Source organism: Heteronotia binoei, chromosome 1 (assembly GCF_032191835.1).
Source record: "Heteronotia binoei isolate CCM8104 ecotype False Entrance Well chromosome 1, APGP_CSIRO_Hbin_v1, whole genome shotgun sequence".
NCBI classification, from domain to species: Eukaryota; Metazoa; Chordata; class Lepidosauria; order Squamata; family Gekkonidae; genus Heteronotia; species Heteronotia binoei.
Genome location: NC_083223.1, coordinates 139,571,108 through 139,589,213, shown reverse-complemented (window position 1 = coordinate 139,589,213; position 18,106 = coordinate 139,571,108). Strand labels below are relative to the sequence as shown.

Sequence of the window (18,106 nt, the reverse complement as noted above, 5' to 3'; positions counted from 1 at the left end):
AAATCCCTTCTGAGTGAGATTGGCAGCAACCCTTTTTCTTGCCAGAATGCAGTAAAATGTACACAAGCTAATGTGAGCAATTTTTTTACTGTATTTTGATTAAAATGTTATTGTTCTATTAGAGACCAGACAAAGATGATTCAAGAACTCAATCCCACACATGGGCAATTAATTGGCTGTATTCAGTTCTTATAAAACATTTATCTATTAATTACCTTAGTTTTTATAGAAAGTACCTTCCTAAATAGCAGTACTGAACTGATTCATTGACTTGCCAACAACAAAAACTGTGCTCCTTCCTATCTATCACAATTGAAATTTCTGCTGCTCTAGCTTTAAGAGACATTGTATAAACTGAAGCTGGTAGGTAATCTGATAGCAATAAAGTACCTGAGTGATATCTTCCAAAGGCAACTCTCTACGAGTTAAACTTGGTGAACCTATGGAAGGCTTCCTTATCGGTAACCTGGGAGATCTTGATATCTCTTGAGCAGCTCGTGACAATTTGGGAGATTTGCGAGCTTCTATATTAATTCTGCATTAGAGACAAAGATTACAGTGATTAGGCAAACACAAAGAGACATTGTCCATTTCTCCATGCAGATAATTTGGAGTATAATTGGACAGATGGTGAGAAAAATAATAAAACATATGGTTTGTATGGTTCAAATTCAGCAAACGGTACAGACAAACCGTAGGAGAGCTTAAGCAGCATCGTTCAGGCAGATTGACTTTGCAACTGAAATGTGTCCATCCCTGATGTTTCTGACAGGATCTTCACTTTTTAAAATATATTTTCCACTAGATGAACATTCATGGGTTATCAGTTGATCCCATACATTTTTGAAAGCAATTAAAATTACAAAACCGTGAATAAGGAGAAAATTTCTTGGTGATGCTAAAGGAACAGCCACTGAGTACTGTGAACATTTGGTTTCTGCTTCCAAACTGCAGAACTGGGATTGCAAGTTTGACCTTCAAAAGGAAGGATACTTTTGCATTATAAGTAGTGAGGGAGCTTTCAAAGTGGTTCCACTACTGTAAAAAAAATTAAATCTATATTCTCCTTAACAGATTACAGGAAAACTAGTCAAAGAGACTTGGCACATTATTTTGAGAGCAGTTTTGTCTATTAGTTATTCATACAATTCAATTCAGTAACTGTTTAGTGCTTGTCCTCTAAACTATACTTTATAAAATGTATGGATCTTAATGGAATTTGCAAACGAAATTATGTGTTAATAATTGGAAAACAAAGCATTTTTTTCTTTCTGAGTGGCTTATCTGTAGCTTCAGAAACTGAGGATCATAATAGGTTTATTCCCATGTAGCAAACCAGAGTATCTGGCTTAAAACCATACTAACAGAATCGCAGTAACATCAGATGTTTTGAAAGAAGTAGGGCACCAATCCTCTAAAATGATGCAGATTTTATGAACTTTATGAACTTTAGAAAAGCACTGTTTACTTTATAGGCTCCCAGAGTTGCAGTAGATCAAAAGGCTATCAAATCCAGCCTAACACAATTCAGCATATACAATCCAAGTCACAGAGTTCCAGAATCAGAGAACAGAAAAAAATTTTTAGAACAAACAACTCAAGCAAGAGAGTCAAGCAGAAGGGGCAAGCAAAGATCTCCCTGCACCACCATCAGTTTTGTACTAGTGAAAATTCCTTCCTGATCCCAGCTAAGAAGTGTGACCAAAATCCCCCAGCAACCAAGTCATCACAAGGAAAATTTTACTAAACTGATCTCCATGCAATCCTACAAAGTCTCTGATAGAGGGTCTGCTACGACCAAAATGCAAGCTATGTGTAAAACCACACCTTAGTTTTCAATGATGTGCGAATGAAAAATACGAAATCATACAGTTACTGTAGATTTCTATGCTCTTGGGTCACTCACAATAACTAGAAACTGTTGAGATAGCAGAACAAATTTTGAAGAAAGACCACACCTTTAAGATGTGTGTGCGCGCATGACAGCTTATACCCAGAATAAAACTTTGTTGATCTTAAAGGTGCCTCTGGACTCAAACTTTAGTCCCATATTGGGTCTTTTTCTTTTTCTTGTATTGTCTTTTCTAGCTAGTCTTGTCATGAAGTGACTACAGTATGATATCTTCAATTTAGTCATTTCAGCTACTAGGGAGAGTTCAGGCTTGAATTGATCTAGAACCCACTGGTTTGTCTTTTTGATGCTCCACAGTATTCATAAAACTCTCCTCCAATATTTAGAATGAATCAACTTTCTTCCTGTCAGCTTTCTTCAGTGGCCAACTTTCAGACCTATACATAGTCATGGGGGGATACTATGGCATGAATTAGCTTGGCCTCAGTCACCAGAGACACACCCTTACACTTAAGAATCTTTTCTAGCTCCTTCATAGTTGCCTTTCCGAGTGTCAATCTCATTCTGATTTCTGTACCTAACTGAAAATGGGGATTTTGTCTGCATTATTCCTGTACTGTCTCCAGAGAAGAATTCCACAGGCAATATATTGCAGTGAAAAATAAAAAATCCCCAAGCTGCCAGTTTCCTGTGGGCATTGTAAGAAATGTTGCCCTTTGTTCTAACTATATATGATACCCTTTTCCTGTAACAAAAATGCAAACATTCAAAGAAAAGGAAGATGTGGTTTTTAAAAGGCCAAAATGATTACCTGGGAAGTTTGGGTGATTTGCTAGCTCTAGTGATTTTGGGAGACTTTTTCGCAGCCCAGTCATCACTCAGTTCAATATCGCTGGAATCAGAGCAGTTGCAGCTGTCAATCACGGTGGAAATCAAACTATTTCCATAGATTTCATCTGTCAACAGGCCCCACAAAAAAAAATTAAAGAACCGTTTCAGAAACCAGACCCCAATTAGAACTGTCAATCAACTTTAGGAAATCCTTCAAACAGCAGCCAGGATATAACAGAAGCAAGGAGCACTGGGCATTCTTTGAAACTAATACGGAATCAGCAATAGACATAAATCAAGAGGATGCTTCTCAATTCTATCAGTTGACAGGTCTCTCTCTTGAGATGGAGAAATCTCTTCAGTTAATTAGAAACTTTTCCCTCTTACATCAGAATATTATACTCAAAACTGCAAGGTAAACTGGCAAATACCTGCTACTTTAACTCTCATTTAATATGGTCACTAGGAGGGAAAATTAGAACTGCTATGGATGCCTATGTGGCTTTTCCAATTTTTATAATTACCAGGTCTAAAATCTCTGAGCACCAGTCCACTGACTTGTTCTCAGCACAGGAGCACTTAAAGAGTTCATTAAAAACAAAATGGATCTTTAGGCCATACAGGTCACACTGTGCAGTACACATTACAAACAATGCAGTATAACATTGGTAGCACTGATTGGAAACAATAAACTAAAGACATTGGTCTATACATAGTTCTACCACAAAGGTCTTCTTCAGTGCTCCCAATTTAATACCACATAAAAACTGTGAGGGAATCTGTATCACAATTAAACTTTTAAAGTCATGTGGGTGCATTCCCAAATAATTCCTGTGGCACAAAATAGAGCAGGGGTGTCAAACATGCGGTCTGGGGGCCAAATGAGGCCCCCAGAGGGCTCCCATAAGGCCCTCAAGCAACTGGCTGACATCTGCTTCCTTCTCCCTCTCTCTTGCTTCCTTTTGCATCACAGGTTGCTTTGACAGGCTTGCTCAATCACACAGAAGCTGCAGAGCAAAGCCTCTATTTTCTCCATTAGCTGAGGCTCCCCCTTGAGGAGGAAGGGGGGGGGGAGGAATAGCTTGCTTTGCCAGGCTTTCTCCGTCTTACAGCAGAGCTCCTCCCTCTCCTGGTCCCCTAGGGAAGGAAGGAAAGAGCCAGAGTTTCCTTTGCTCAGTTTCTTGGATCCCATGGGAAAGATACAAAGAAAGTACCTTAAAGAAAAACAAGTGCTAATGTTTTAATCATGTTTTATTTTAAGTGTTTAAAAAATCTTTGTGTTTGTGTGTTTTATCTCTGCTGCCTGGCATTACATTTTATGACACACATGGCCCAGCCTGACAAGGTTTCATTTAGGTCAGATTCAACCCTCATAACAAATAAGTTTGACACCCCTGCAATAGAGTTATTCTGTGACACTGGAATTATTTTGGAATGCATTCACATGACCTTAAAAAGTTAACTGTGATACAGACTCCTTTAGTTTGTATGTGATATTAAATTGAGACTACTGAAGAAGGCCTTTGTAGCTGAACTATGTCTGGTCTGATTTCATTAGTTTATTGTTTCCAATCAGTGCCACCAATAATATACTGCTTTGTTTGTAATGTGACTGTACAGTAGTGACCTGTATGACCTAAAGACCCATTTTGTTCTTAATGATTAAAGTGCACTGTACCATTATATTCTGTGTAATCCTTTCTATATATGCTTATACTCTCAACCTTTTAAGTATCCAATTCCAGTTTGGGGTTGAGTGTTCGCCCTTTCTTTTGTGCTGATGAGTACAAATGGAACTCCCAGATTTAGGATCTTTTATGCATATTTCAATACAGAGCTGACCTGTGGATATTCTTCAGACATGAAATAAAATTATAGTAAAATCTACAGTACTTTACAAGAGATCCATATTGAGATGTCAACATACTATATATGAATCTCTAAATCAGAGCACCGAGGTCTGGAATTGGGCATCTTTAAATAGGCATCTTGAATGAATGTTAGCTGTCCACTGAAAGCTTTGTACCTGCTTTTCCATCTGTCTTAGGATCCATGATGACAAACTCAGGACGTAGTTTGCTAATTCGGCGTCCTTTCAAAATAGGCACCAAACCCCCCAAGTACTCCAAATACAGTGTATAGCATGGCCCTCCAACCTCTGGATCATCTTCTGTCCTCTTCATTGTGCAGTGAAGCCTTTCATTACCGGATGTTGGGTAGCTAACAAAATCTCTCATGTTATTGGGGTCTGGGATAGGAGGCTGCATTTAATATAGGAGGAAATAATGAGAGTTACTTAAGCTGTTCTTCTTCCATGGAATGCCAGTCTGATGTCACTCTGAATCTTGTACACATTCAAAAAACCCTACATTACATCAGTTCTGTTCCACAGAGCACATTGCTGCACACTTTTTATGTTGATGATTTTTCAGGACCACAGTAGTAGATAGGAAATTAAGTTAGCTATATTTTAAATGAGAGATGAATGGGCATGATGCACCACCAGAACTGCAAAAGGGTACAAGAGCACCTAGTTTAGCACCAGGAGGTTACTCCACTTGCAGAGACACAACTAAAGGCAGTAGCATTATTCTTTAGGAATTTTAGGTGCAGTTGGAAAAATGTTTTTGTGATCTGATCCAGTGGTTAGTTTTGGACACTACACTGGGAAATCTTCAGTTTCAGGTTCATTCAAACTCAAGTCCAGTTTTCACACAATTTTTTCTTTTACCTTCACATAGTTGCTTTCATCTTGGCACATACCTTCGTGTGGATAATGTAACATGTAAACCATCTGACCATGGATACATGAGCTGACCATGATCACAGTAACTAGAAAAAGTGCCACTGCAATTATGTAAAGTGATGCTAGCTGGATTTGTGACTGACTGGGTTATTAATATGCTGTCAAAACTACTTAATTATACAAGAAAGCAGCATTGGGGAACTGACCTTCTATCATATTTTATTTGATATTTTTATTTTTTATATTTATTTAAAATACTTTCAGGTATTTTAGGAGAGCATATACAGTTCTCCCAGCAGACCTGTAAAATAGGTTAAGCTGAGAGAGAGTTCCTGACTTAAAGTTACCCAAGGATTTTCATGTCTGAGTGGCATTTGAACCCAGATCTTCCTAGTCCAGTGCTTGAGCCACTACACAACACTGTCTTACTAGGTAGCTGGTGTTATATTACTCTGAGTCATCCTTCAGAGTAGAAATCCAGACTCTATGGAAATGATGTCAAGGGACCTCAACACTGCTTTATACATTTAAGATACAATATATTTAATTAGTATTAGTCACTTTACCTTTGGTTACCTTCAAACTGATCTTTTACCTTGATTGTTGGTGTAAAGGCAGTGGTGAGGTATGAACAGAGTCGGGGAGGCAGGGTCAGTTTACTTATATCTTTGTCATCCCTCAAGGAGCTAGCAATGGCTTGCTGGCACAGAAGCTGTAAACTGGAAACTCTGTGCTCCACTCTGACAACATATAGTGCAGGACCAGAAGCCATGAGCAGACGTGAGTCCCTGTGCCCCCAGCAGATTGAGATTATGGGGCGCTGTGGGAGAGAAAGATGGTACAGTGTATCATCAAAGATGTTTTCCTCTCAGTCAGTCATATAGCAAGGACCTTATTTATAGTGCTGAAATCACCGGCTGAAAGGCCCACAAAACCTTTCTCAAGGATAATGTCTATACATACAAGATGTAGAGTCCTCCTATAATACCATTTCAGACTGTACCACTCTTTCAGTCACTGTTGACTTAATTGGATTGGAATATTTTCCCCTTCATAATTTTGCCAATACTCTTCACTAAACATTAGCATCAATGATAATAAGAAATTAAAATCAATTTGCTGGGAGCAGAATTGCAAAGAAAATTATATAAATTACAACAAATTTATGATGACTTGATACACTGTGCCTCTCCTTGGATATACTGGAGTATTTGAGCAACTTTCTTATTTTTGTGGCTACTTATCTGCAAGGCTGTATTATGACCTCTCTTTAAAAAAAACTGTACCTGCACAGGTGTCTCCAGGGTGTAGATATGTTCTCCATGAACATTGTAGAACTTGACCAGTGCACTTTTCAGAAAGGAAGCACCGCTAAGTTCAGCTAGTTGGCTTAGTTTTTCCATGCCTGCCACAGCCAACAAGTCTCCCTGTGTGCACCACTGGGCCACTACATCTGAAATCACAAAGAAAATTTGCTGTCACTAATAGTTCTGTCTCCTAAATCAATGAGTGAGTGCAAAATGTTTTATGCTGTGTGCTCCTGTTTTGTGTCAGTGTTTAGAGGGCAAACACAAAATTCTTGTGCTGTAAGATATGTAGATGACCGGGGAAGGCAATGGCAAACTACCCCGTAAAAAGTCTGCCAAGTAAACGTCGTGTTGTGATGTCACCTCATGGGGTCAGTTGGTAACAACTTGATGCTTGCACAGGGGACTTCCTTTACCTTTATAGGGAGCCCCGTGGTGCAGAGTGGTAAGCTGCAGTACTGCAGTCCAAGCTCTGCTCACGATCTGAGTTCAATCCCAGTGAAAGCTGGGTTCAGGTAGCCGGCTCAAGGTTGACTCAACCTTCCATCCTTCTGAGGTCAGTAAAATGCTTGCTTGGGGGTAAAGCGTAGATGACTGGGGAAGGCAATGGCAAACCACCCCATAAAAAGTCTGCCATGAAAACGTCGTGATGTGACATCACTCCGGAGTTGGAAATGACTGGTGCTTGCACAGGGGACTATCTTAGTGCAAAACATTTAAGATATATAACCTGAGAAAAAGTTTTTGCTTGTCATTTTGGGCAAGAAGCTGGTCATATTTGACAACCTCAAATCATTCCCAGTAAAGAAGCAAAATTTGAATGAAACTTCCTGGACCATTCAGCTTGTTATTTTGAGAAACTTTCTCTTTAATTCAAAAACAACTGACAATGCCACTTGTAAACAGTTACCATCATCTAAAGCCCATTGAATTCAAAGGATGTACAATGGAATATCTCTGCACAGGATAGCACTGTTAGCGCTTGACTTTACAGACAGACAGAATGAGTCCATGGGTGGGATTTTTGCCACTATTCCCTTCCAACTACAGTACCTTGGGCTCCTGCTTCACCCCCCCCCCCCCCAATGTTAGGAGAGCTTTGGAAACAGTGCAGGGTGGTATAGACATAACTATACCACATGAGGGTTTTTGAGCATGCATGTTTCATTCAATCTAAGAAATAAATATGTATGCTGTTACTGGCAAGTCCACCACTTAAAATGTTGCTCTTACTGATTAAAATTGACCCCACTGAGCAGCTAACTGAAGCTTTAGTTGATCAAACTAATGATTAATACAATTTATGCTTGCAGCGATACTGAAACCCTTGAAAACAATTCTTCAAGCTAAAATTAGGTTTGAACCTGTCATTCCTCCGGCATCAGTTTATTTAGGGGTTTCATAAAGCCCCTGTAAGACAAAAACAAATGAGGCAAAATTAAGTTGCCATTACATAAAGCACAACATTCTGAGGGAAATGATTAGGGATGTTCATTTGTGAAAATGTGTGTGTGTGTGTGTGTGTATATATACCAGCTACCAGCATGTTTCAACAGAACACCATAGCTGAACTTTGTGTTTTTACCAGTAGGTGTCACTGCTGCTAATGGAAATCTTTGCAGATGGTACTCTACAAGAGAAGGTGCTGAAATATTCATGTTAAAGTGTTATTATTGTTCAGTCGCACAGTTGAGTCCAACTCTTTGCAACCCCGTGGACCAAGTCACGCCAGGCCCTCCTGTCAAAGTAGTTAATTTAAAGAGAAGGAACGCTGGGTAGAGGCAGACAGGAAGACGACCCCCTTTCCTACCTTTCAACCCTGAGCGGATGATGGTAGGAGACAAGTCATCGTAGTTGTTCATTAAACTAATATCCCCTGACGTGAAGCTGACAGTGAGTAGCGGTTTGGTGTTCTGCACTAGGACTGGATATGCAGCTGGGCCATCTGCAAGGGGGGGAAATGGGCTTAGTGCAAAACATTTAACAAAATAATTTATTTGACTTTTATCCTGCCCTTCCCGTGAATGGGCTCAGGGCGGGTTACACACATAGTTATAAGACATAAAAACAGCTAAATATGATAACAGCAATTATTCTAAAAGATGGCAACTCAGCCATCACTTGCAACTACTGTGAACAAGTGAGATAGCAAGAAAATGGTACTATGCCTTGCTGTTTTAATCCCATGAGGTCCATCTTCATCCTACCAAAAGTGGAATGGACTTCAATATTATGATAGATCCAAGTGGGCAGCCGTGTTGGTCTGAAGCAGTTGAATAAAGCAGCAGTTGCACCTTTAAGTGATTTACCTAGATTTGTGGGAAAAACCATTTGGCAGGGAATTTTATTATCTTTTATGGCTATCCAGACCAAATGGCCAAACCACACTGTTTTATGTGGCCATGTGATCAGTTAGTTTGCCCTCTTAATCAACAAACTGAATGTATTCCAGCCACAATACCCGATCCCCTCATCTGATGAAGTCTGCTTAGAGAGCACATGAAAGTTTACGTTCTAAATAAAACTTAGCTGATCTTAAAGATGCCACTTGACTCGTGCTTTGTTCAATATTATGAGAATGCCACAGTCCTTCTAGTGAATCCCATGTGATGCTATAAAGCAGGGGTGGCCAACGGTAGCTCTCCAGATGTTTTTTGCCTACAACTCATATCAGCCCCTGCCAGCATGGCCAATGGCTGGGGCTGATGGGAGTTGTAGGCAAAAAACATCTGGAGAGCTACCGTTGGCCACCCCTGCTATAAAGTCCAATTTCATTTACAAGAGACTTAATCCTTACATGTTCTCAGGGAGGTGTCTCCCTTTCTTTCTCAGCCCAACTACTCAAGATTCAGAGTTTGCCACTTTTAAAACAAGCCATAGTAATTTAAGGCAAACTTCCTTTAGATGCAGTTTTCCCAAAGTAAATGCCACTCTTTGCAAGATTGCTTCCCTACTAGTATGGATACATATGGAGATTGCTGTCCACATTGTTCAGCTTTCTGGGTTGTTTTTACACTGGCAAAGGCCAGACCACCCATGAGGCCTGGGTCTTGCCAGTTTGAGAGCCAGTTTGGTGTAGTGGTAAAGTGTGTGGACTCTTATCTGGGAGAACAGGGTTTGATTCCCCACTCCTCCACTTGCACCTGCTGGAATGGCCTTGGGTTAGCCATAACTCTGGCAGAGGTTGTCCTTGAAAGGGCAGCTGCTGTGAGAGCCCTCTCCAGCCCCACCCACCTCACAGGGTGTCTGTTGTGGGGGGAGAAGATAAAGGAGATTGTAAGCCGCTCTCTCTTATTCAGAGAAAAGGGCGGGGTATAAATCTGCAATTTTTCTTCTTCTTCTTGCTCATGTGGTTTATAAACCTACCAGGAAGCAGAAGCACATGGGCAAAGAAGTCTTATTTGAAACAGTGCAGAGCAACTGCAGAGACAGCCATGCTGACCTGAACCACCATGAGAGAAATCAAAAAGGCAGCAGCAACCATACTGGGTAAGGAACTTGTAAGGGTCTTTGTGGTAAAAGTTTGGCATGCTTGTAATACCATAGTGCATATTTAATTTCTACACCAGGAATGGTCCACTGGGGGCTCATGGGCTTGGATCTGGACCTGGTACACTTTTATCTTGTCTTTATATCAAAGTATGGTACAAAATTTGCTTGCACTTTTCACTTGTAAGGCAAAAGAAAGAGCAAGACAAACTACGTTCATTGCACAAAGAAGGGGCTGCAGCAGCATCTCATTCACACCCTGGAAAAGAAAAGGAGCACTGTCTCTTTCTCTCTGGAGAGATATTGCAGGAAATAGATTCAGTCTTCAGTCCCCAAATGGATGACATCATTAGCTCCTAGCATACCTTTGGCCTTCCTGCTATATGATTAGAAGTGCCAACTGCCTGGAGAAAAAAACACCCTGCCCCTTTAATAGAGGTTTAATAGAGTGCTGTTTACCAAGTGATATTGACCTCCATGTTGTGAAAAGCTTCAGCTATTTTTACACATCAAGCCTCTGCTCAAGAGACAGGACTTTTTTCTCCAGGTCATTTTCTCCATATGACAATCCCATACTGTGATACTAGCTTTAAGATAGGGCCAGTCTACTATTAAGAACATAAGAGAAGCCATGTTGGATCAGGTCAATGGCCCATCCAGTCCAACACTCTGTGTCACACAGTGGCCAAAAAACAAACAAACAACCCAAGTGCCATCAGCAGGTTCACAATTGGGTCTAAAAGCCCTTCCACTTTGCCCCCCCCCCCCCCGCAAGCATCAAGAATACAAAGCATCATTGCCCCATACAGTTCCAATAATATACTGTGGCTAATAGCCACTGATGGACCTCTGCTCCATATTTTTACCCAATCCCCTCTTGAAGCTGGCTATGCTTGTCGCCGCCACTACCTCCTGTGGCAGTGAATTCCACATGTTAATCACCCTTTGGGTGAAGAAGTACTTCCTTTTATCCATTCTAACCAGACTGCTCAGCAATTTCATTGAATGCCCACGAGTTCTTTTATTGTGAGAAAGGGAGAAAAGTACCTCTTTCTCTACTTTCTCCATCCCATGCATAATCTTGTAAACCTCTATCATGTCACCCCGCAGTCGACATTTCTCCAAGCTAAAGAGCCCCAAGCGTTTTAACCTTTCTTCATAGGGGAAGTGTTCCAAACCTTTAATCATTCTAGTTGCCCTTTTCTGGACTTTTTCCAATGCTATAATATCCTTTTTGAGGTGCGGTGACCAGAATTGCACACAGCATTCCAAATGAGACCACACCATCAATTTATACAGGGGCATTATGATACTGGCTGATTTGTTTTCAGTTCCCTTCCTAATAATTCCCAGCATGGCGCTGGCCTTTTTTATTGCAATCGCACATTGTCTTGACGTTGTCAGTGAGTTATCTACCACAACCCCAAGATCTCTCTCTCGGTCAGTCTCTGCCAGTTCACATCCCATCAACTTGTATTTGTAGCTGGGATTCTTGGCCCCAGTGTGCATTTCTTTGCACTTGGCCACACTGAACCTCATCTGCCACAATAATAATAATAATAATAATAAATTTTATTTATATCCCGCCCTCCCCGCCTAGGCAGGCTCAGGGCGGCTAACAACAGTTCAATAAAATTATACAATATAAGGTAAATTAAAACAACAATTAAATTATACAGTAGTTTAAAAACAACAATCTAAAACAATGAAGCCCACTCACCCAGCCTCAGCAGATCCTTTTGGAGTTCCTCACAATCCTCTCTGGTTTTCACCACCTTGAACAATTTAGTGTCATCTGCAAACTTGATCACTTCACTGCTTATTCCCAACGCCAAATCATTATTGAACAAGTTAAAGAGCATGGGACCCAGTACTGAGCCCTGTGGAACCCCACTGCTTACCGTCCTCCACTGCAAAGACTGCCCATTTATGCTCACTCTCTGCTTCCTATTAATTAGCCAGTTTTTGATCCACAAAAGGACCTGTCCTTTTACTCCATGACTCTCGAGCTTACTAAGGAGCCTTTGATGAGAAACTTTATCAAAAGCTTTCTGGAAGTCAAGGTAAACAACATCTATTGGGTCCCCTTTGTCCACATGTTTGTTCACCCCCTCAAAGAAATGTAACAGGTTAGTGAGGCAAGATCTTCCCTTACAGAACCCATGCTGAGTATTCCTCAATAACTTGTATTCATCAGTGTGCCTACTCATTCTGTCTTTGATAATGGTTTCTACCAACTTTCCCGGTATTGAAGTCAGACTGACTGGCCTGTAATTTCCCGGATCTCCTCTGGAACCCTTTTTAAAGATGGGGGTGACATTTGCTACCTTCCAGCCCTCAGGAATGGAGGCAGATTTCAATGAAAGATTACATATTTTTGTCAGGAGATCCACAAGTTCACCTTTGAGTTCTTTCAGAACTCTTGGATGTATGCCATCCGGACCTGGTGACTTATTAGTTTTTAATTCGTCAATCAGTTGTAGGACCTCCTCCCTTGTCACCTCAATCTGACTCAAGTCTTTCAACACCCCTTTTAAAATTAGTGGAACATACAGTGGCCCCTGAAAACAGGGAAGTTGGCTATTCCTTTTCTAAATCATTACTCATCAGGGCCTGGATTCTATGAGATTCGCCTTCAATGTTAACTCTCTTCATATTTAATATTTATTTGCTCACAGCTGCATCTGTGGCATTTGCTATTTCACTCTCAGTTTTTATCTTATTCGTATTGTCAGAAGGTGCTCATGACACCAGCTAAGTGTATCTTGGCTGTACAGGATGCAATGGCTTAGAAGCTTAGAGGTTTACAAGATTATGCATGGGATAGAGAAGGTAGAGAAAGCAGTACTTTTCTCCGTTTCTCACAATACGAGAACTTGTGGGCACTCAATGAAATTGCTGAGCAGTTGGATTAGAATGGATAAAAGGAAGTACTTCTTCACCTAAAGGGTGAAGAATTCACTGCCACAGGAGGTGGAGGCGGCTACAAGCATAGCAATCTTCACAAGGGGACTGGATAAACATGGAGCAGAGGTCCAGCAGTGGCTATTAGCCACAGTGTATTGTTGGAACTCTCAGTCTGGGGCAAGTGATGCTCTGTATTCTTGGTGCTTGGGAGGGGCAACAGTGTGAGGGCTTCTAGTGTCCTGGCCCCACTGATGGACTTTTTGATGGCACCTGAGTTTTTTTTTGCCACTGTGTGACACAGAATGTTGGATTGGATGTACCATTTGCCTGATCCAACATGGCTTCTCTTATGTTCTTAATCAACACAGTTAGCCATTTGAGACAATTAAAAAATAAGAGAAATGGTGCTGTAGAGAATGTTTAAAACCCCAGGTCACATAAATTGTATGGATTTTACAGATGACTAAAATTCAATCAACTCCCTCCTACTCTTCTGTGTGAGTCAAAGGTGTGTCTCTTTCAAAAGGTTTTGAAGGAACTGGTAATACTTCATATGAACAAATCATATTAGAATCATTAGAAGCAGTCTTGTAACAAACTCACCCACTTCTGCTGACTGACTCAGCATCATCTACACATCTGACTACTTTAATCATCTAACTGACTACATCAGATGTTGCAATTTTCCTTCACAGAACTGTAAATCAATCTCACAACAAAATCAAAATCAAAACTCTCACAAATCAGGGCATTTTTATGAAGGAAAATTGTAACCTTTCAGGTAGTCCTTTTAGAGACTTATCTGGGCATGTTATGAACACATGACCTTCCACTAGGGATGGGCATGGAACACAACAATAATGGTTCATTTCATTTCATTGTTCATTGGGTTACCTAATTTGTTGGTTCATGTTTTTTTTTTCTGATTGTAGCTTGTTTGGTTTGAGAAGATGTAGAACAGCCTCCTAGTGGGCTAGAGACACCCGACTTGTGGCAAACTCTTCAGCAGGCTCTTTTCTACCTGCTCTCCAAGTTTGGTGTGAATTAAATTTCAGGGGGGCTGATCTACAGCCCCCCAAAGCAGGTGCCCCCAGTAAACGGCTCTCCTAGGAGATGTCAAACTGTGGAAAGGGAAGCTACCCTGCAGTTTCTGGTCAGCTTCACTCCCAAGAAGCTGGGAGAGGAGTGTAACTGAGCCGAAGGCAGGGCAGCTTTCCCCAGCCCCCTGCCACTTCTGGTCAAGGGGCTGGGGAAAGCTGGCCTGCCTTCTGCTCAGTTACACTCCCCTTGAAGCTTCCTGGGAATGAAACTAACTAAAAGCAGAAGCTGTCTGGAAAAATGACCCAAATGACACACCAAGAAAAAAAGGCAGTTTGTTTTCCTGTTCAGGTGCAACGCGATCAAATGAACCAGTTTGGAACGAAATCATGGATCAGCCCAATTTGTGCATGAATTGTGATTCATGATTCGGTCCATGTCCATTTGCTCTTGCAGATAAGTGTCCTGAACCAGCAACAGATCTGCAAGCAAATTTAAGGGGGAGGGGGCTTGGGGGGGTTGACTTTGCATGAGCTGTTGCTAAACAACAGACAGGCAGCTGCTGAAATCTACACTTCTTACTGAGAAAAATGCCCACTTAAGCAAACTAAGCTCAAATGCAGGACTATATGCAAAAACAATTTGGGAAATACAACCATAGCAATGTGAAAATTGTCGGGAGATTACATGTCCTGAATAAACAATGGCCATGTTCTGAGAACATGAAAATATCTGCAAAAAGTCAAAATGGGGAAGTGTCACACACTTCTCTGCTATCTTTTGCAAGGTATAATTTTCTTCTTTCCTCTGTTTCAGAGCCACAATCTTTATATTACACAATGGTGGGTAGGTGTCACCACTCTATTCTTCTCCCCCCCCCTCACTTGTCCCAGGAGATCTAAGGAACTGAAAATATATCTGTATGGAGATGAAGTTCATTATGAAACTAGAATACAGCAAGAAATCTGGTGATATGTATTCAAGCAATGTATTGTTGAGCTCCTGCAAGCTGATCTTTATCTAAAATAAAACGTGAAAAATGTGCCTTCTTCAGCACCTAGTTCTGAAATGGTACCACTTAAGTTTACCACCAAAGGAGGTGGGCAGTAGTCTCTTAATGAGCACTAAATTGAGGCAAAATAACCTTGTGGTGGAGAATAATCATCTGAATCAGTGTCACTTTCACTGCTGTCTTCCACCAAGAAGCTTGGGTAGTTCCAAGACATACTAAGGATGCCATCAGATTCGTGGAGAAGAACATGTGCCAGCATTCGTCCATGACAATCCATGACAATAACCTGACCATCAGCAGTGCCAAATAGGACCTGGGAAAATAAGATAATCATGCAGTTAGCAAGAATGTGAAGATTTGTGATTATTTTAAAAGATGTACGATAGACAGCACTGACATAAATCAATAAATTGTCTGTTAGTTAGATGCTAAAATGCCCATATTTACAATGAATGCCAGACTCTACTAAAAATGCCAGGCTCTCTTAAAATCTTCAGAGTAGTTTGTGTTGGCTATTTCTTCCATTCTGTAGATCTGGACTCTTTGGTGGCATTTCCAGTCCTCTGGAAAGGCCTTTCCAAAAAGGTTCAGAAAGTCCCCTCCTTACTGTTCTTCAGGAAACAATGCAGGACAGCACTCTTTAGAAAAGACAAATGGGAACCCACAAGGACTTGAGGAAGGCATCTCATTTCCCACACAATCTCCCCTTTCTTCTTCCTGAAAGACCTCATAGCCTCCCCCTTTCCTGCTTCCTTCTCTCCTAGGGTTGCCAACCACCTGGTGGGGCTTGAAGATCACAACAGATCTCCCATTTATAGAGATCAGTTCCCCCTTTGGATTACCAGCTCCAAGTTAGGAAATTCCTGGAGATTTGGGGGTGGAGCCTTTGTAGGATGAGGTCTAGTGAGGGAAGTGACTTCAATGAGCTATAATTTCACAGAGTCCAACCTCCAAAGCACCTGTTTTTCTCCAGGCTAATTATCTCTGTTATCTGGAGAGCAGCTATAATTCTGGGTGATGTCCAACTACCACCTGGAGGTTGTCAATCCTAGTTCTCCTGGAAGAAATGGCTGATTTGAAGAGTGAAATCTATACATTATACCCCTCTGAGGTCCCTCCCCATCCTCCCCAGGCTCCACCCCCTGAAAGTCCAGGAATTTCCTAACATGTTGCTGGCAACCCTACCTCTTTCTCACTCAACACCCAATCTACCTTGATCTGCCCCACCTTAAGCTTTCCCTCCCCTCCAGCAGCATCTCCCTAGGAAAACTGGGGCACAGTTGTGTGGTGTAGGGAACCCTCAAGAACTTGCAAGGGACATTTCACTTTCCCTTATATCCTCTCCCTACACTTTCCCCTCCCCCTGGCAATCCCCACATTCCCCCTCATTTCCCTGCCTCATTCTCTCCTTCACAGCCATTCACCTACCTACCTTTCATTTGCCTCCCATCTTCAGCCTCATTTACTATTTGCTTACTTCATTTGTACCCCACCTTTCTCCACAGTGGGAAACAAAGCAACTTATATTATTCTCCACTACTTTTTATCTACCCTGTGATGTAGGTTAGGCTGAAAGTATGTTATTAGTCCATAATCATTCAGTGAGCTTCCACGGGAAGATACGGATTTGAACCTATGTCTGAAATCTAACCACAACACCACACTGGCTTTCATAGGGGAGCTGCTGTTCAACAGTAGCATGCAGTCAGGTTTAGTTGAGTCATGCAAGTTGGGTGTATCAAGCAACCCAGAGGTTGCTGCTAGGCCTAGGGTTGCCAATCTCCAAATGTAACTGAGAGAGCCCCCAGAATTATAATCAAACTCACATAACAGAGAGTTGTCCCACCACAAATCTCCCACCACAAATCTCTCCTGGAGCTGGCAATCCTAGCAAGGCCTGGCCCCAGTGAGTCCTCCCCAGTGGCCAAAAAAGGTAGTAAAAGGCAGGCCTTCTCCTCCACCTTTTACTGATAGAACCAAACCTTGGAATGCCTTGGTTGCCTAGCAACAACCACTGAGGTAATCCACTGCTTAAAGCTACAGGTGCTCCATTTATCATGAGTTTTTAAAAATCCCCTTCATGTATTTTTTTAATTTTTTTTCTGCAAACCTAGATAGTTTTTAGTTGTCTAGAGAGAAGATCTGTCTTGCCTGTTCACACCTCCGATAATTGGATTAATGTATCCTCAGATTTGGCTATTAATATATAGATTTTGGCAGTTGAGATGCTGGATTTGTTTGCTCTGTTTGGTGCTAATTTTTACAGCTGTTTTTATTGCAACTTTTACAGTGTTATTCTGTTGACAATGTTTTTAAGCATGTTAATTATTTATTTATATACTTCATTTATATTCAGTTTTTCTTCCCACAGGGGACTCAAAGTGGCTTACAGTATTCTCCATTCTTTTTCTTACAACACTCCTGTAAAATTAGTCTGAAAGTGTGACTTGCCCAAAGTCACCCAGCAAGCTTCTATGGCAGAGTCATCTCATGTGAATGAATAAACAAGGCAAACCATGCAGATACTGCAAATGATAACCCTCCACCACATTCTCTCTTCTGATCAACAATAATAGTGGTAGTCCTGCCACTGCTCTTTCTGACCAGCAAGAAACCTTCCCTTACACACTCACCATGGTGACTTCCTCTTCCCTCCCATGTGTTTCTTGTATTCCCAATCATCACCTGGTTCCCTGCTCTTTTCTTCTCCCTATCAAATCCCAAGCTGGGCCATGATCTAGCATTGATTAGAATCCTTCTGTAGTCTCAGCCCTGAGCAGGGAGGGGGGAAGTGTGAATACTCACAGCTGGCTAGGCAGAGGTCTCACCATTAACACAACAAAGTACTGGCTGGGTAACAAATATTATTCAGAAGAAGAGCTACCCTTCTTTCCCTTGCAGGGGAGTTACTTCACTTCCTGCCT

General features: G+C 41.3%; 1 protein-coding gene across 1 annotated transcript in view; it reads right to left on the bottom strand.

The window, feature by feature from the left end:
* TULP4 (TUB like protein 4) overlaps positions 1 to 18,106 on the bottom strand; it is a 190,176-nt gene that overhangs the window by 12,298 nt on the left and 159,772 nt on the right. The window contains exons 5-11 of the mRNA XM_060241535.1: positions 15,315 to 15,495; positions 8,547 to 8,681; positions 6,716 to 6,882; positions 6,025 to 6,249; positions 4,710 to 4,944; positions 2,664 to 2,808; positions 391 to 535 (exon numbers count right to left, since the gene is read on the bottom strand). Of these exons, the coding sequence (XP_060097518.1) occupies positions 391 to 535; positions 2,664 to 2,808; positions 4,710 to 4,944; positions 6,025 to 6,249; positions 6,716 to 6,882; positions 8,547 to 8,681; positions 15,315 to 15,495 (1,233 nt within the window). The remainder of the gene's footprint in view (positions 1 to 390; positions 536 to 2,663; positions 2,809 to 4,709; positions 4,945 to 6,024; positions 6,250 to 6,715; positions 6,883 to 8,546; positions 8,682 to 15,314; positions 15,496 to 18,106) is intronic.